This window comes from Furipterus horrens, unplaced genomic scaffold (genome assembly GCF_987537825.1).
Source record: "Furipterus horrens unplaced genomic scaffold, mFurHor1.1.pri manual_scaffold_6, whole genome shotgun sequence".
NCBI lineage: Eukaryota > Metazoa > Chordata > Mammalia > Chiroptera > Furipteridae > Furipterus > Furipterus horrens.
In genome coordinates, this window is record NW_028327176.1 from 104,868,281 (window position 1) to 104,888,866 (window position 20,586).

The 20,586-nt window shown below is 38.4% G+C and overlaps 1 protein-coding gene across 1 annotated transcript in view; it reads left to right on the forward strand.

Moving 5' to 3' along the window:
- The window catches only part of EFHC1 (EF-hand domain containing 1), a 66,978-nt gene that overhangs the window by 38,134 nt on the left and 8,258 nt on the right, over window positions 1-20,586 (forward strand). The window contains exons 7-9 of the mRNA XM_090282581.1: window positions 3,573-3,713; window positions 9,522-9,735; window positions 10,117-10,264. Of these exons, the coding sequence (XP_090138707.1) occupies window positions 3,573-3,713; window positions 9,522-9,735; window positions 10,117-10,264 (503 nt within the window). The remainder of the gene's footprint in view (window positions 1-3,572; window positions 3,714-9,521; window positions 9,736-10,116; window positions 10,265-20,586) is intronic.

Below are 20,586 nucleotides of genomic sequence, written 5' to 3' on the forward strand. Positions count from 1 at the left end.
CACCACAACACTGAAAGGTTTTCATTAATGGAGAGGAATGTTCATGATGCATTATCTGCTTAGAATCAAATTCATGATGTAAAAGAGAAACAAACCAAGCAAACCAGCATGGACCTATTTCTGAAGAGAGTGACTCCTCCTCAAGAAGAGCCTCAGGCAGGTCCTTCAGGAGGGATTCCAGAGGAAGGCATTGTCATCATAGGAGATGACAGCTCCATGCGTGTGCTTGCCCTGAAGACCTTCCAGTGGAGCAAGATGAGGAGGTGGAAGACGGTGCTGTGGAGATCCAGACCATGGGTGGGCCTAGGCAAATGTGCATGGTGTGTCTTAGTTTTCAATAAAAAAGTTTAAAAGTTTTGAAGAAATTTAAAAATAGAAAAAGCTTATATTAATAAAGATATAAAGAAAAATATTTTTTGTGTAGCTGTACAGTGTGTTTGTGTTTTAAGCTAAGTGTTATTACAAAACAGTTGAAATTTTTTTTTAATTTGAAAAATTTGAAGAAAAATATTTTCTTATAAATTTAGTGTAGCCTAAGGGCACACTGTGTGTAAAGCCTGCAGTAGTGTCCTAGGCTCTCACCACCATGCACTGCCTCGCCCAGAGCAACTTCCAGTCCTGTAGGCTCCGTTCTTGGTAAGTGTCCCATACAGGTGTACCATTTTTATCTTTATACCATATTTTTACTGTACCTTGTTTATATTTAGAAATGTTTACACAAATACCATTGTGTGACAGTTGCCTACAGTATTCAGTACAGTACCATGCTGTACAGGTCTGTAGCTAGGAGCAATAGGTTGTATCACATAGCGTAGCTGTGTTGTTGGCTGCACCATCTAGATTTGTGTGAGTGTGCTCTGTGATGTTCACACAATGCTGAAATCACCTGGCGATGCGTTTCTCAGAACGTAGTTCTGTCATTAAATGATACATGAGTGTACCTCTTGCTATCAATTTTTTTCCTGATAGAATTCCTTGCCAATGAATCTGCTCTTTAAGACGTAAGAAAAATCTTGCCTCACCCTCAAATTTTTTGGCAGCGTCTGATGGAGTACACAAGAAAAAATACTGTGGGGACAGATATAGATTTTGGTCAAGCAAACTGTTCCATCACTTTAGTTTATAGATAAGTATAGTGCAAGAGAGCAGTCCAAAGAACTTGCCCAAGGTCATATTGAAAAGAGCAAGGGTGATTCTATTAAACATCAAGGAGTTTTACCCATCCAGGAGGTAGGATGGGGAGAGATTGCAACAAAGCGGTGCAACTTTTTTAGCGAATGACTTTGGTCCATCTTTTGAGCTGATAAAAGCTTTTCAGTCCTAGAATACTTCTCCCCATCCATTTTCATCACCATAGTCTTTTATCTTTTAACTTGTCTTCCAAGGAAATAAAAGTGGGGTGAGGCTTGGAGAGAGAGCAGAGAGAAAGAAGTGAACACTGTGGAGTTTGGTTTGTTCGTTTATTTGTTGGTTTGTTTTGCCCTATCTCAGCCACTCTGTATAATAAAACTAATTCTGCCTCCATACATATGACACATTAATTATAGTGTTTGCTCAGGTCTTTTTCTTTTCAGGAAATTCTCTATGACAAATAATTCTATTACAAATAAATTCTCTCTTCCTACATAAAAGTCTGTGTTGGAAATAAGTAGGAGAGCTCCACTTACCAAACAGCAAATACAGTTTAGCTCTTTTTAGTCTTTACACTTCAGTCATTTAAACCCAGAACAACGCAGCTGTAAAGCAGGGATGGGGTGCTGTACCAGGTTAGAGGGATAAAGCTAGAGCCAAGCCAATCGTCAGGGACTGAAGCAGATATGAGGTGGATATATTCAGTTTGAGAATCATGACACAGGTCAGGCCGATCTGCTAGATTGGGAATAAGTAAACACGGACCCAAAGGCCAGAGGTGTTCAGCCTCAGGCTGGCTCCATATGGAGACATGCTGGTAGGGAAGAGGAAGAAACCAGGACTGGGAGAGCTAATCTGTTGGGTAGCTGCCCCCTAAAAGCAGTATGGGAGGGATTGTGGGCCTCAGACACTCAGTGCATACTTGCTTTGTTAAGAAAGCCTGGGCAGAAGCTCTGGTGGGTGGGTCATAAGAGCAGGAGTATCTAGGAGTGATAATGTCTATATTCAGAGGAGCGGTTCATCTAGATTGAAACAGGACCCAGGCAGAGGCTTGGAGTGTAGTACGAGAAGCCTGGTGCCAGGACTCACAGCATATGGGCTCATATCTAGGGAAGGTCTTCATTCCAAGCAGGTCAAATGAGGTGTGGTGCGGGAAAAGCAGGTAGAAGCCTGTTGAAACACAAAAGGAATTTGAGAGGAAGGCACTCAGAGGCTTACAGCTACCTCCCTACGTCAAAATCTCTTAACCTCCACCCCCATCCCTCAGCCAGGCTGCTGTCCCTGTGTGGCTGTCCCTGTGTGTTGACACGGATACATTTCTGCCTAGCCTCCAGAGTAATGCAAAGCTTATTAGTATTGGGGGTTGCACCCAAAGTCCCTCTGCCCATGGCAACTTGTATATTCATTGAGCAGTGGTGTTGCCCTTGGAGCAAATTAGGTCATTGCCCATCCACTGGATCCACTAGTCATTTCAGCCATGACAATCACATTACCACAGCCCTGGAGACTGGGTGCAGGGTCAGCGTTCCAATCACTGCACCTGGAATGAACATAGCAGTCTGGTTGGAGAAGTATCCTGTTACAGATGGACCAGGTATCATAGAAACTAATTTGTTCAAGTGCCTGAGTGTGATTTCTAAAAAGATCTGGGGAAGGTATCCACAAGTGAAAAGCAAGGTACAAGCTGAGTTTGCTAAGAAAGTATATTAAGAAGGAGTCAGAGGAAAAGAACTCTGCTGCCTTCTAGCTAGCATTGATGAGAGGGAGGAAATCAGCCCCTAAACCACTTAAAGTTTTGAGACAAACAAATCCGTGCACCCTAAAGTGATGCTTTTAGCTCTTCAGGGAGCCTGAATGAGAAATATAAGCTCGTCCTATACTTCTATGTTATTCACCAAATAACCTTCGCATCTGAAATTTGTCGAGTTTGCTCCTTCACTAGGAAAGGAGAGTTCTCTATGAACAAGGAATCTGAGTTCTCAGTAAGTACAGCTGTCATCCCTTTTCTGTAAGGCAAAAAATAAATATATTTTATTTATATAAAATATAAGAAATAAAAATATTAGAAATCGGGAGGTAAATTTAAAAAATGAACCAAGTCACACTACGATGATCACAAGGGCCAGGATTGGGCCTGGGAGTAGGGCCAGGTTCTACTTTGGCAAGTAAGAGGTCGATGGACCTCAGCAATAGTTTCACTGTGGCCCTGAGAGTTACTTTGTAACATCATTGGTCACTTCTGTGAGGAATGATCATGGTATAAAATTATAAACAAAGAGGAATGAAATATGCCATGTGTTATTTTTTATGACTACATTTCTAAATATTGAAATTTCTTTTAAATAAATGTTTTCTAGATTTTTTTCAAAGAAACTTAGTTACTTTGTAACTTTTAATACAAATAGCATCTTCTTTATTTCTTGTTTCTTGTATTTCTTCAGGAATTGCCTCCCTATAATGGCTTTGGACTAGTTGAAGACTCTGCTCAGAATTGCTTTGCACTCATTCCAAAACCTCCAAAAAAAGATGTTATTAAAATGCTGATGAATGATAACAAGGTGCTTCGTTATTTGGCTTCACTGGTAAGGATAATGTTTATAAACTAAGATTCTGTCCTCAGTACCATGTCTTCAGGCAGGCTGGATGGTACTAAGTATGGTGCCTCTGAACCAGGACCTATCTCAAGTCCAATCTTCCACAAAAATCTCCCTTAGATCATTAATTTCCCCCTCTACTCCTCAAATATTGATAGACCTTTTTGCCTTGTTTATTAAGTAGTTTTGAAAGCCTGACTTATATTTAATTTATGTATTGTGTGCCTTTCCAGTGTCTTATGATTTCCTTGAAGGAAGGGACTTACGTCTTACTAATTTTTAACATTACCTGTTATGTCTAGCTTGATGTATTTTATATTCATTAAATATAACAAATGGAATTATTTACTGGCATCAGCTGAATTGATGTTGCCTTTGAGAGGTCATGTGGCTAGTGCTTGAGAGCCTGAGGTAAATTACTGATATAAATTCAAAGGATAATGTCTTTAAAATTTAAAAAATATATAGAAAAAGGAATAGAAGCATTTTATTTAGAATTATGGACATAAATAGCAGAAATTGAAAGAAGTTACTTGTGGGAATAGGAATTGGGAGTGGGGAGAAGTGAGTCACATGATTTTACAAACTACAGGCAGACTTTGGAGAAACCATGGGTTCGGTTCCAGACCACCACAGCAAAGCAAGCACTGCAGTAACGTGAGCTGTAATCATTTTGCTGATGGAGGGTCTTGCTTTCGAAAATGCAACACCTGTGAAGTGCAGGGAAGCAAAGCACACTAAAACAAAGTGTGCCTCTATGTAGTCCATGTATGTGAAAAAAGAAAAATGAAATGAAAACAGTTGACTAATATATTTTAGAAAAATGTTGAACAAAGCTTTAAATAAAAAGGGAATTTGATACCAACTAGAACACTCCATACCATAAAAATTCTGGTTAATGAAAGTTTCACATTATGCTTAAGTTCTTCGACTTACTGTTAAAATTCAAAATTCAAATTTGATGTAGTAACTATAAACTCCTTGATGGCAGGGAGCATGTCTTCCCAGACTTTGTGGGTTATCAATAGCTGTCGGTAGAATGGGTAAATGAATTGTTTATGCATACATTATCCATGAGTTAGACAATATAATGTTATACCCATTTTATCTTTAAAAACAAGAATCAGAGGGGCTAAGAGATGTCAGTGCTGCTTAGGCAGAGGCAAGACTAGAACTCAACTTTTTAACTTTCAATACAGTATCCTTTTTTATTTAAAGAATATATTTTTATTTCACAATGTAAATAATTTGGAAATATGACAGTACATTCAGTCTAAGCAGTTCTAATACTGCCATCTTATATGTGAGAGAAACAATAGAGAAAAGAGTATCATAGATACTTTTACTACAGAGAAATAGCTACCAAAACCCTCAAGTAAGTGACATGAGGAGTCACCACCAGGAAGGAAGGTAACTTGGAAAAAAGTTTTACTCCTGCATCTGTGAGAATCCTCAACCCAGCATTCTTTCGATCAAGAACCGGAATACTGCTCAGGCTGTGAAAAGGGAAAAGGACTCACATGAATTTATAAACTACATAATTGTAGGTTTGCTTTCCCTACCTGAAAATCCTGGGGGAATTATTATCAATGCATAATTGGTTATAAAAATTGCAATGAATAATGTTAGACATTGCTAAGTGAAAAGAAAGAATACAGTATTTTGACTGGAGTCTTTTGTACTCACAGGTGACCCAGGAAATTTGATATATCACAAAAGGTAGAAGAGTAAATAATCTGAATCAGCCCCTTGCTCAGACAAATAGAAAAACTGGGGTGTGTGTATGTGTGTGTGTTTACTGCTTGAGGGTGCTGACCAACTAACAAGATGTGAAGAATCACTGCGCAGGAGCCAGGAGAATATTGAAAACCATGAGTTGAGCCTGGCAAATGGGGCCATATTTTCTCTGGGAAAGTTTGCTGATTCAAGAAGAAGCACCTGTGATAGCAAACTTTGGACTCTTGGGCCTATTAAAGACAGAAGCACTTTGTAAACTCTATGTGCTAATCCTTGAAGGGACTATTTTCTGGCTTTGAATTGTCTCCATTCCAAAAATCAGATTAAGGTGATCCTGGATTACTAATACCCCCAGATGTCTTGCAGAAGCAAATGCAAATATTCTGAAGATAGCTTCATTTGCAAATTTACAAATTATTTCTGTAAACAATTTAATACAATGTATAGCACTCATTTAAAATAAACAATATTAATAATACAGTATCTGGACAGATGTCAAGATGATATGAAGGAAAGTGAGAAGAAACAACAGACAATAGAAATAGATCCATAGAGGCATACTTGTGTTATCAAACTTAAAAAAAACAAAACTATATTTACTACATTTAAGGAGATAAAGGATAAGACTGAGAATTTTAGGAGATAACTAGAAGCAAAACAAAGTATTTCAGTTTTGATAAATTATCACAGTAATAGAATAAAAGAAAAAATTAGGTGCAGTGAATTATTTGATAAAATTCATCTATTATCACTTTAAAACAAAACGCTTAATAATAAGGGATAAAATGGAATTTTTTTACTCCAATAAAAGATCACTATCAAAAATCTCCAAACAACCCTGGCCAGTGTGGCTCAGTGGTTGGAGTGTCATTCTGTAGCCGAAGGATTGTGGGTTCAGTTCTCCGTCAGGGCACATAACTAGGTTGTGAGTTCAACCCTGGTGTGGATCCCAGGTCTGATTGCGTAGGAAGGAAACCAACCAATCAATTCAAGGACAATGTTTCTTTCTCTCCTTTCCTCTGTCCTTTCTCTCTCTTGAAGGAAAGAAGGAAGGAAGGGAAGGAGGGAGGGAGGAAGGAAGGAAGAAAAAAAGGTCCTTGGGTGAGGATAAAAAAATCTGCAAACAGCATACTCAGTAATGAAATGCTGAGACTGAACTCTCTGAGATTAGGAACAAGGCAAGACTACTTTTATCACCTTCTACTCAACATTGTACTGGAGGTCCTAGCAGTAGAACTATAAGGAAAATAAAGGGAATAAGGAATGAAAAGGAAGGACTAGAACTGTCATTATCTAAATGAATGATTTATATGTAGAAAATGAAAGAGTCTACATTTTATGTTAGTAGAGTCAATATAAAAATAGCAACCAACAAAAAATAAAGTTAGGAAAATGTCATTTACCATAGCATCAAAAAACAATAAATTCCTAGGAGTAAATCAAACAAAAGTTATATAGTACCTAACACATTACTGAGAGAAAATTATAGAAGACCTACATAAATGAAGGGACATACCATGTTAACTCGTTAGGAAATTCAATATTTTTAAAAAATTGCCCCAAATTCATTTATGATTTCAAATTCATTTATGATTTCAAAACAATTACAGTCAAAACCCCAAAGGGTTTTTATTTTTTCAGATTGACAAACTGATTCTCTTATTTAGGTGGTGATGCAAAGCACTTCCAAGAATAGCCAAGGCATTCTTGGAGAACAAGATTAATGGATTTGCTTAACAAAATATCACAATATATTATTAAAAAGTCATATAAAGTAAGGCAATAGAGTATTTGTGAAAAGATAGAAAATTAAGCCAGTGGAATAGATTAGATAGCCCAGAAAGAGACCCACACACACTTAACATACATGACAATTATGGCACTGCTGAAGGAAGGTCTTTTCAATAAATCATATCAGAACAATTTGCTATCCATTTATTAAGTAATAAAATTTCTTAATTATAATTTTAACCTCATATTAGGGAAAGGTTTCTTTAATAGTACACAAAAAGGAGTAGTGATTTCAAAAACTGATAAATTTGACCTTAAAATGGAGAGTTTATGTTTCTCAAAAAACACCAATAAGAGAGTGAAAAAAGGAAAGGACAGAGTGGGAGAAGATGTTACTGCATAAATCAACTAAGAATTCATATCCAGAATAACTAAAGAGCATTAAAATCATTTTTAAAAATAAGCTAGAAAGTTGAAACAGGCACTTTACAAAAGAGAATATCCAGAAGGCCAATAAACATGAAAAGGTGCTCAGCCTTTTTAGTGATCAGGGAAGTACAAGTTATAACCACAATGAATTGCCTCTTCTTACCTGCCTTACCTCACCAATATGTTAGTGAGAAGATGGAACAATGGGAAAATCTCATACTATTAGTGACACACTCACTTAGGAAAACAGTGTGGTAAAATCAAATATACCAGGTTGTGCCAAAATAGTACACATATGTGCACTAAAAGATAAAGAATGTTCATAATAGGACCCCATGATATCCAAAAATAAACCTGGATGCCCATCTATGGGAGACTGTATAAATAAATTATGGCATATTTATACAATGATTTGAATTCTGTTCAGCAATGAAAATTAATGAACTACATCTACAAATAACAAGGATAAGTCACATAAACATAATTTTGAATGTAAGAATTCAGATACAGAAGTATACATACATATTATGTAATTTCATTTATATGAAGATTTAAAAAGCCAGGCAAAACAAAACTGTTTACGGATGGCTTCTTTGTAGTAAAATTAAAGAAAACCATGAATTACAGGGTAGTGGCTTTTTTTTGGTCAGGGAGGGGTAAGAGATTGATTGGGAAGGTGCTTTCTAGTCTCAGTCAATGTTGTTTCCTGACCTGGGTGGTGGTTACAGGGGTGTTCAACTTTATGAAAAAATTTTGAACTGTTTCTCTTTGTTAGAGTTCACAGTAAAATAAATATTTAGTAGGACACCAACAAGACTATTAGTAAAGAAGGGGTGTGTGTCTTCCTATGAGCAAGAAAAAAGAAATGATGCTCTGGTCTTGGTAATTTTCAAAGGTTTTTCCCTGACCTGTTTGGTAAAATAGAGGGTATATTCATTCAGTTCATCACAAAAGCTCTGAAAGATGAGTCCCCAACCTCCTTGGTATGCCTCTGCCTGTAGCACTGCTCAAAACTTTATATTTTATTCTTATTGTGATGGGTATTCTGTGGGAGTTTGAGAACAGAAGAGTGATGTGGTTTGATTTTTATTAACTGTTTTATGGATGTCTTTTAAAAAAATATTGTAGTGGTGTTTGATCAAAAAAGTTTGGAGACTATTAGATTAGGGAATGGTATGAGGAAATCCAATGGTTTTTTTTTTTTTTTTTTTCAATAAACAAGAAATTATTACACAAATAAGTCCATGGTCTGAATGAGAAGGTATGTGCAGAAGTTGTGATACGAGAAGATTTTAGTCAAGAATAAGCATGTCTGTGTTTAAGCTTGTTCAATCTGGAATTTGTTGCTTAAGGGTTATGTTATCATTCTCAGCAATTTGATTTAGGAAAAGTCTTGTCTACAGGATCGTTTCTCAGAATCACTTTCAACTCTATGATTCATCCCTTCTTAAATTTTCTTTTTAAAATTATGTATACAAATGGATTTGTTCAAAGAACAAATATTTCCGTAATCATCCTAGTGTCCACCAAGTTGAACATGGTGTCAGCCAAGAGGTTTCAAACTGGCTGTGTGTGGGCAGAACGTGTCCAACATACGTGCTTTGTGTGGCTGGCATAGTGCTCTAAAAGAGGGCTTTGTACAGTAATCTAGCAACATTGGGCCTACCTTCTCACAAGGCAGTGATCAACTGGAGTTGAGTTGTTCAGCCTCCTTTAGATGCAGGATGTCCTTTCCAGGGCGTCAGCCATGCCCCTGACCCCTCCGCCATACTATTCATTTGTATTATACTTTATGCAGTAGATTTCCATTAGAAACTTTGTCCCTCTAATTATTTAATATGGGGGCACCTGGATAGTTCATGTACATTCAGAATATTCTTTTTCTCTCCACTTTTCTAGGAATCCCCCATCCGAGAAGATAAAGACCGCCGATTTGTTTTCTCTTACTTTCTAGCCACTGACATGATCAGCATCTTTGAGCCTCCTGTTCGCAATTCTGGTATCATTGGGGGCAAGTACCTTGGCAGAACAAAGGTTGTCAAACCACACTCTTCGGTGGAAAACCCCATCTACTATGGCCCTAGTGACTTCTTCATTGGTGCTGTGATTGAGGGTAGGTCTAAGCACAGTTTAGGCTCTCCAACTAGCCAAGTGAATTAATTCAGTTAATCTCTATAAGAGACACTTGGGCTGCATTCTAGCCAAGATAAAGCTAGTATTCTTGCATATGTAGTCATTTGTTTTACTCTCTTTCCTTATTTTATCAATTAATCTATAAATTGGTTGCTATTTTTGTCTATAAATAAAGACCCTGAGCTTCCTAACATTGAGCAAATGACTGCATATAAGTTTAGGGAGCTATTGAAAGTTCATTAGTCTAGGTCACAAATGCATGTCTGTGAATTCCTCATTGGAGGGTCAGTAAGTATTATTTTGCTCCTGATTGCATGATAAAAACATATCCAAGCTAAGTATATTTCTACCCTCTCCCCAGTGTTTGGCCACCGGTTCACCATCCTTGATATAGACGACTACGCTTTGAAATACATGGAGAGCAATGCTGCCCAGTATTCACCAGAAGCACTCTCGTCAATTCAGAACCATATTCGAAAGCGAGAAGCTCCTGCACCAGAATTAGAGAAGTATGTTTGATTGTCCTTGGCACATATGAGATATTCAGGAAATAGTTCTTGATGAAATGATTGGGTAATCACATTTTAGATTTCCAGATTTTCCTCACCAAGTAGAGTTATTGGTCATACACAAAAGGTTTTCTGGGTCCAAGATAACAATTATTATAGCAGCTTAGAACATTTTCAACTTTGTTTATTTAGCAAATAATTATTTTTTTTAATGTTTTTTTATTGATTATATTGTTACAACAGTTTCAATTTTCTCCCCCTTGCTCCCCTCCACCCAGCATAGCAAATAATTATTGAATGCCTAGTATGGGTCAGATACAATTACAAGCCCCTGGGCTTTTTCAGTAAACAAAATACACAGAAAAGAAGTTGCTTCCCTCATAGAGTGAACCTTCTAAGCAGTGGGAGATAGCCAATAAACAGCACAAGTAAACTATACAGTATATTAGGAGATGAGTGCTATGGAAAAATGGAACAAAAGAAGGGTGCTAAGGGTATCTAGGGGGTGGTGGTGGATTGCAATTAATCAGGGGAGGTCACACCTTGAAAAGGTGACTTGAAGGTAAAGGGCTTAGCCTTGTGGGTGTCTGGAGGAGGAGCTTTCCAGGAAGAGGGAATGGTGAGTGCTAAGGCCCTAAGGAGCAGCATGCCTGGACTACACAAGTAACATTGGCAAGAAGTAGGCCAGTGAGAGCAGCGGGAATGGAGTGAGTGAGGGGCGGAGAAGGGGAGCTGAGGTAGAAGATTTAACAAGGGGCCCAGTTGTGTAGGACCTACTAAGTCCTTGGACAGATGTTGGCTTTTCTCTGAATGAAATGGAAAGCCACTGTGATGTTCTGAGTAGAAGAAGTGGCAAGATTTGACATATTTTTTTTTTTTTTTAGCATCATCAATTTTATTTACTTTTTAAATTAATTTTATTTATTTTTTCTTTTTTTTTTGTATTTTATTGATTATATTGTTACAATAGTTCCAATTTTCTCCCCTTTACTCCCCTCCCCCCAGCATCTCCCTCCCCCAGCAATCCCCCCCCCAAGTCCATACCCATGGTTCGTGAAAAAGGGTGTTATGAATAGATTGGGGGAGAAATTAGTCAGGAGAATGTTACCGTAATCCAGACAAGAGATGATGGTACATGGACCAGGGTAGTATTAAAGAAGGTGGGAGAAGTGGTCTGATTTTTGGATATGTTTTGAAGGTAGATTACTTAGAGGGTATAACTGAATGAGTAGTTAAGGATTACTGTAAGGATTTTGGCCTGAACAACTGGAGGGAAGGAGTTGCCATCATCTGAGGTGGGGAAGATGTTCATTGGGGTAGAGGAGGTTTTGGGGGGAGGGGAGGATTTCAGTTTTGGATATCTAGATTTAAGATAGCTATTAGATATCCAAGTAGAGATTTTAAACAGGCTACTGGATGGATAAATCTGGAGTTCAGACAAGAGCCCTGGGCTGAAGATATAAATGCAGGAATTGTTGGCATGTAGATGGCATTTGAAGCCACAAGACTGGGTGAAATCTCTAAGGGAGTCAGTATAGATAAAGAAAAGATGAGCTCCAAGGACTGATCTCTGGGGCCCTGCAACACTCAGAGTGGAGAAGAGGAAACTGGGTAAGACAACTTAGTGGGAAAGGAAGAAAACCAAGTGAGTGCGGTATCCTGGAAACCAAGTTAAGGAGAGTATAGTCTCCATTTGCACAGTAGTATGGGACTAGGAAAATGACTGTGCTAAACAGTCTTAATAATCAGTGGGAAAATTCACCATAAAAATTATTGCATAAACATGAAAAACCCTGATGGTTATAAACTGTAGGGAAATTAAAAAGTGGTAACACAAATTTTTATTTAGTACACTGTAATTTAAAACATGGGCAATATGGAGAATTAAAATTTTTATTTCTTTGTGAAAAACTGATCAAGAGTAGTTTAAACAGTACTTGCCTTTTTGTCATCGTGTAACTTCTACAGAGCAAACATCTTTTCTATGCCTTGGCAAATTGTCATACTCCTTTCTAAGTTTGGATCAGCTTCTCAAATTTTATTGTTTTTACTTTCAATGTTGTGAACTATCTCCTAGCGCTCCTTTAATGACAGTGAAATTCCTCTGAATGTGCAGGTTTTTGCTGGCATCTGGGATATGTCCATCCTTTCATTACAATCACTCCCTCACTTAATGTCGGTACGCGGCCCTCACTAGGTGCCTCTGGCTTCACACCAAGGGTCACGTGCACGGCAACAGTGCTGGCGTCCCCACAGTCAGCTGTTTCTTCTGTCACCCCGTTAGGTTTGATTCCGTTTTTACTTCTAGCATTATCACTTTTTATTTGTTGCACTTCCATCTCTGTCGGTCAGTTCTCTCTTTGTAAAACGTCACATGTGTCTATTACTGATAGACGAGGAGGCCACTTAGCTACACACTGCATTGTCTGTGTGTGAACTGAAAAACAGGTGCCCAGTGACCAGTCACCAACAGACTTTGAAAGAAGTGATATGATTGTCTGTGATCATGATATGTATGCATCTGTTACTTATGTAGTGACTTAGTGGACTGAAAACCTGGCAGTGGGTTTGTACTTCATGCAGTTTCTCACAGTTAATAAGCTGTGGTAACTGGAATTTGAACCATATTGTTGAGAGACTGGTTTATTTAAACAGTGGTAACTGAAACTCATCCGTATCAGAACTGTGCAAAGAGAAAATTGCCTGTATATTAAGGAAGACAGACTAATTCATTTGGTCAAATGCGGATTTAGCGATGTAGGGGACATTGGGAACTTAATGAAGAGTTTCAGTTGAATGGGAGGAAAACCAGAAACCTGATGGAAGTGGATTTAAGAGACAGTGGGAGGAGAGGAATTCAAGAATGGAAGGATAGACAAATAGTTTGAGGAAGCTTGGTGCAAAGGGCAACAAAAATGGGGCAGTCACTAGTAGAAGAGGAAGTAGAGTTAAGATTAGAGTTTTGTTTGTTTTTAAGATACACGTATATTTGTAAATGGAAATGATTCTGTGGAGCGGGAAAATCATTGAAAACTGTGTGTGAGAGGGGAGATTTGTGGAGTATGTGAGAGGCTGGGGTTTAGTACACAAGCCAAGGAATTAGTTTTAGACAGAAGCACCAACCCTTGACCTTGGGCAGTAGTTCTCAAACTTTTTGGTCTTAAAAACCTGAAAGGGTTTTTGTTTACGTGGTTTATATCTGTTAATATGTACCATGTTAGAAATTATGTTTGACATTTAAAATATTTATTGGTTTAAAAAACTCATTTTAATGCAAATAACATGATTGTATAAAAAATAACTGTATTTCCCAAACAAAAAATTCAGCGACAAGAGTGGCATTGTTTTACAAATTATTCAGCAAATCTCTTTACTATCTGACTTTATTACTGGAAAACAACTATATTTTCACCTGGTTCTGTACTGAGCCTACTGTGATATATCATCCATCACGTAACCTTTGGAAAACTCCACTGTGTATTTGTGAGAAAATGAGTAAAAAAGCAAATAACAATTTAGTATTATTATGAGAATAGATTTGACCTCACAGACCCCCCAAAAGGGTCTCAGGAACCTCCAGATGTCCTGAGATTAATCTTTGAAACCTTGGTCTGTGGTGATAACAGTTAGGCAGGTAGGCTGTGTAGGTACAGATGCTGGTTGTGGGGAGATGTGGTTGAGGGGTTTTGCTGATTGTCTCATTGTTTTTGATGTTGTACAGTAGGAAGAACAAGGTCAGGGAGATGTTGGAGGTTTCAAGAGAGAGGAAATTTGTGAATGCTCTATTCTATTGATTATATGAATAAAATAAATGAATATAAAAATAAAATGAAAATAAATATGTTGCATTATTTTGTATACTACTAAAAAAGAAAAAATGTCAATTATAATTGATATTCACCATTAGTCTAAAAATGCATCCTGAATCCAGAGATGTAAAAAATGTGAGGGAACAATGTTGTGTCCACACTGATAAAATATGACAACTGTCTAGGAAAGTGGGAGGGTGACTGGACTAGAGAAGAAGAGTTTGGTGGCTGGGCAGCATTAAGAGCTGAGTTGAGATTCATGTAATTCAAGCACTTCTCAGAATTTTTTCCTGTAAATTTTTCATGTCTGTGCAAATACCAGCAACTCTGGAGAACTTCTTATATTGTCATACTCCCAGTGGAACCTTTTTTATTTTTTTTCTCTGATTTGGTAATGATAAAAACATGCTACTGTGGCACTTAGAATGAAATAACCAATACAAATAAAGGGAAATTCAAGCTGTGGGTTAAGAGATCCGTTGCTATCTTATTTTGAGCCTCACCTTCTCTCTCCCTCTTGTGATGAGTCAGAGAGAGGAGAGAGAGAAAATGCTTGGAACCCAACTGTCATGCCTTCCATGTCTTCTAGCCATTCGGTCCTTGGCCTCCAATGCCTTCCATCTGGTAAAGCACCCATCCACTCTAAGGAAACACAAGTCCTTTTTCTGAGTAATCATTGCTAAGAGTAATGAAAGGAAGATCCCAAGTACTTGTCAGGCCTAAGTACTTTTAATATCAAATGTCAATTACAGGATGGTGAAATTTGGTGACAGCCATTTTCTTTTTCTGAGCCAGAAGATTAAAGTAATGCATAGGCAATTGAGTATTACCTTTATCTGAAGTTCTTTTTGGGTTTGGGTCCTTATTGCAATATACTGAACTCAGACTTATAGATAACAAATGCGCATTAACTCCTTTACAGGGAATCTACATGTGTAAATAGTGTAAAAATACACACGTTTATATATATTATTCTTGTTCTGTTAGCATGTCCTTTCATGCTTTTCAGCTTCAAGAGGACCCTCCTTCCCTGTTCAAGCATCCTTTTAATCCTCTCACTTCCAGCCACCTTTCCCAATAGACACTTCCAAACATTCTCATTTCATTATCCATTTTCTTCACACCCCAGTTTCTTCCACATTCACTTTGCAGTTGGTCTCAATTAGGAGAACAAATGATCCAAGGTGAGCTTCTTCAGTTTTCCCACTCTTCACATTAGAACGTTTTTGTACAATCACTCATTTTCTCTTGTTATCAGAGGTAAGTAGCTCATTTCATTCTTCTATTTTATGTTTTGTTTTTATTTTTTATTTACTGATTTTAGAGAGAGGAAGAGAGGGAGAGAGACAGACAGAGAGACAGACAGACAGACTTCAACTTGTTGTTCCATTTATTTATGCACTCATTGGTTGATTCTTGTATGTACCCAGACCAGGAATGTAACCTGCAACCTTGACTTACTAGGACGATACTCTAACCAACTGAGCTACCTAGACAGGGTCTATTTTATGTTTGTAACTGCCTCCTTTCTGACCGCTCCTTATAACTCTTCATAAATTGCTTTCCTGAAGGTCATTGATTGTTTCCAAATCCAATGGTCTCTTGTCATTTATTCGTTACTTCAACAGATATTTGAGCTTGCACCATCTGCCAGACCTTAATAAATGCTTGAGCAAATATATGAAAAAATAGGGGGTTCATAGTTTAGGACAGGAGTTGACAAACATTTTGTGAAGAAGTAGGAGTAAATAATTTGTTGTGTAGGTCATACCAGCTCTGTTTAACTATTCAACTCTACTCTTGTAGTGTGAAAGCAGCCATAGACAAATATAAATAAATGGGTATGTCTGTATTACAATTAAATTTTATTTAGAAAAACAGGCAGCAGGCTGGCTTTAACCTATGGACTGTAGTTTGCCAACACTCTGGTCTAGTGTTTAGGCTTTTTCATCTACATATATATTACTCTTTACCACTTTCTTTTTGAATCTCTCGGGTTCTAATAAGTCAGAGCCTGTTATTTTTCCTACTGCTCTTTTTTCTTTTTTCCTACTTCTGTCTACTAGGTTGGTGTTTCTCAAGGTCCTATAGTTTGCTTTCTCTAAATTCTCCTGAAATCTCATCTCAACTCATTGCAAGTGTCTAAATAAGTTGCTCTCCTTTCTGACCATCTCCTGACTATTCCTGATTCCTGTTTGCCTATTGTGTCTTCATCCAGCTGAGTCACCAGCATCTTCTACTTCCTGCAACTAAAAATGAAACCATTGTTATGTTTATCTTCCTAGCACACTGTTCTTCCTTCCTCCTTTCTTCTGTTTATCTGTTGCATAAAGTTGTGACAACAATGAGTTGTGATAACAGATATAAAGTACCAAGCATAGTGTCTGGCACTCAGAAGGCAAACAACGAACGTTAATGCCTCTCTTTCTCTCAGTCATAGCAGAGTTCTATTTGCCTTGATTTGAGACCTTGGAGATAGCTTTGACCTCTTCTCTTTTGCACCATATTCAACAAGCTGCTAATTTCTTTTTACTTTTTTCCTATATTTTGCCTCTGACTTTTCCTTTTCATTCTCACTATCATTTCTTAATTTAAAGAAAATCAGGAGTTGCATTTGTCTGCACATAACAACAGCAACAATAACAGATTGACATTAGCTCAACCCAGTGGAGTTTTCTGTTTCTCGTGGAACACAGTGTCTGGTGGTGAGCAGTCTGGAGCTGGTGTGGTGGCTTTAGGGTGGCAACAGAGACCTGACTTTTTCTATTTCTCTTCTCAGACGTCCTTAGCAAGCAGCTTTTGTCCTCATACTTTGTCATTCTGTGGCCACAGAGTGACAGATCCATCTCCAGTATTATGTCTCCGTCCCAGTCAGGAGGAAGGGGAAGGACAAAGGGTAGGATGCTGAAAAGCCAATCTCACTGCGTCTTTCCTGTTTCTCAAGGGCTTATCTGGAAGCCCCACCTAGCCACTTCTGCTTACATCTTACCGTCCAGGCTGTGTCACGTGGCCACTCGTCGTAACTGCCGCCCAAACAGGATGAGGGCTCTATTGGGAAGAAGGAGGGTGAATACTGGGCAGGTAACCCCCAGGGTCTGCTGTACTCCTATTGCTGCTCACCTAGGCTTCCGCAGTGTATCTGAACTCATCTTCCCACCTCCACACTCTTCCCTAATCCATTTCACACACTTACCAAACAAGTCATCCTGGAACTTGGCTCCAAACTAATCATAATAGTCTTCACCCACAAATTTTGTTAAGGCATAATTGACAAATAAAATAGTATATATCTAAAGTGTACAATGTGGTGATTTGATATATCTGTACATACACATTGTGAAATGATTACCACAATCAAGTTAATTAACCCATCTATCATGTCACATAGTTACCATTTATTTTTTGTACATATGGTGGGAATGCTTAAGATCTACTCTCTTAGTGAATTTCAAGTATACAGTACCGTATTATTAACTATAGGTACAATACCGGACATTAGATTCCCTAGAACTTTTTCATCTCATAACCGACTTTTTACCCTTTGAGCAGTATCTCCCCTTTTCCTCCAAACCCCAGCCCCCGGCAACCATACTTCTACTCTCTGTACATTTGACATTTTTAAGATTCCACACATAAATGAGATCATACAGTACTTGTCTTTATCAGGGCTATTTCACTAAGGATATGTCCTTCAGGTTCATTTATGTCACAAACAGCAGGATTTCCTTCTTTTTATGGCTAAATTATCCACATATTCCATTATATATATATATTTCTTATAGTCCATATATCCATATGTATACACACTCACATATATGTAATAAAATCACATTTTTAATCCATCAGTGGACACTTAGCTTGTTTCCAAATTTTGGCTGTTGAACACAAAAATACAGATGTTGTTACAGAAACAAGGGAGTCCAAAAATCCCCAGAGTTTGCTGCTGGGGGATGGGGAGAAGTAAGCAGCTTTTCAAATGCTTCCACATGCCTGAGGCTGGTGGCTACTGTCTTTCTTATGCAAATGGTTTAATGCATCCAAAGCCTCAGGCAGATGGGAGGAGTCTTGAACCAGGGGACAGTATGGAAAGCACACAGAGCCTACGTAAGGTTCTGTGAATGGTCAGAACTGTTTGCAACGTCCACTGCGTCAGATGACGCAGTCAGGGATATATAAGCAGCTGCAGACATTTTAGCTCAGACACTCTGGCTCTCTGACTCGGGTTCTCACTCGCGCTCTGGCTCTGGCGCTCTGGGACTCTCTCTGGCTCTTGCTCGTGCTCACACTCTGAGACACTCTGGCTCTCTGACTCGGGTTCTCACTCGCGCTCTGGCTCTGGCGCTCTGGGACTCTCTCTGGCTCTCGCTCGTGCTCTCACTCTGAGACTCTCGCTCTGACTCGGGCTCTCACTCGCGCTCTCGCTCTGGCTCGCACGTTCGCTCTCGGGGTCTTGCTCTCGCTCTCATGTGCTCCCTCCACGTGGCTTGGTGAAGGGGTCTCCAGGCTGCGTTAAGAGGCTCTCGCCATGCGGTTTTGAGAAGGAAAGGAGATCCGCGCAGTTTGCAGGAAGAAGACAGTTTGCAAGGAGGCTGAGAATCCAGGTGGTTCTGCATTGAGAGCTGGAGGGCACCACAGCACAGAAAGGACCTCCCCAATCAGGATTGAATGATTGGCAGCTGCTGGTAAAGCTGAACTGTGTTTGGAAAGTAGGGAAATGGTTTCTCTGACTTTCCTAAAACTAGCCTGGTTTGGAAGGGGGGAGGCAAGGATATGTGTTTGTGGGTATTTTAAAGAGCATAAGACTTAACAACAGAAATCCGCAAATAACTAAATCTATATAACTGTTAAATAAACAATTCTTTTTCTTTTCACCAAACTCTGGTATTGAGAGTTATAATTTTGGCGGCGGGCAATCGGGCCCCTAACTAAAGAGCCCGTGGGTTTGTTTTCAACTGGAGCAGCCCAGGGGTTCTGTAACAATGTCTCTTTGAGATACTAATTTTGTTTACTTCAGATAGATATCAAGAGCTGTGACTACTGGATTATATGATAGGTAGTTCTATTTAATTTTTTGAGAAACCTTCATACTGTCTTCCATAATGACTGTACCCATATACAGTCCTACCAACAGTGGGAAAATACTCATACAGGGTTCCTTTTTTCTACATCTCACCAACTTACTACCTGTTTTCTTTTTGATAACAGACATCTTAACAGGTACAAAATGATATATAGTGGTTTGATTTGCATTTCCCTGATGGTGATGTTGACTGCATTATCAGGTATCTGTTGTCCATTTGTGTGTCCTCTTTGGAAAAATGTCTATTCAGATCTTTTGCTTGTTTTTTAAAAAAATTATTTATTTTTTTAGAAAGAGAGGACGGAAGGGAGAAAGAGGGGGGGAGAAACATGAATGTGTGGTTGCCTCCCATGCACCCCCAACAGGGGACCTGGCTGGCATGTGTCCTGACTGGGAATCAAACCGGCGACCCTTTGGTTCGCAGGCCGGTACTCAATCCACTGATCCATACCAGCCAGAGCGCTCATTTTGAAATCAGATACTTTTTGCCATTGAGTTTGTATGTGTTCCTTATATACTCATATTTTAGATATTAAGCCCTTATCAGATATATGGTTTCTACTATGGTCTGAATATTTGTGTGCCTCTAAAATTCATATGTTGAAATTCTCATGCTCCATGTGATGGTATTAAGAGGTGGGGCCTTTGGGAGGTGATTATCTCAGGAGGGCAAATCCCTCATGAATAGAACTAGCACCTTTGTAAAAGAAGCCCTAGAGAGCTGGCTCTCTAGGTGAGACTTTGGCGATGAACCAGCAAGAGAACTCTCACTAGCTACCACCTGGCATCCATGGTACCATGACCTAGGGCTTCCAGCCTCCAGAACTGTTGTTTATAAGTCACCTAGTTTCTGGAATGTTGTCATAGAACTCCAAATGGACTAAAACAGTTTTTGCAAATAACTTCTCCCATTCCTAGGTTTTTTTATTTTGTTAATTCTTTTTTCTTTTCTTTTGCTAGTCCTTTATTTATTTATTTGTTATTAAATTTATTAGGGTGACATTGGTTAATAAAATTATGTAGGCTTCAAAGGTAGATTTATAATTATTTTTTACCATGAAGAACCTTTTTAGTTTGATGTAGTCCCACTTGTTTATTTTTGCTTTTATTGCCTATGCTTTTGGGGTCATATAAAAAAAAAATCATTACCAAAACCTATGTCAAGGAGCTTTTTTTCTGGTCTTTGTTTGTTTGTTTGTTTCCCTTAGGAGTTTTATAACTTCAGGTCTTGTAGTTAAGTCTTTAATTCATTTTGAGTTAATTTTTATGATTTGAATAAAATAGGGATTCATTTTCATTCTTCTGCATGTAGATATCCAGTTTTCCCAGCACCATTTATTGAAGAGACTACCCTTTACCATTACATATTCTTGGTTGCCTTGTCAAAGATTAGTTGACCATATACTTGTATACTCATATGCCTGAGTTTATTT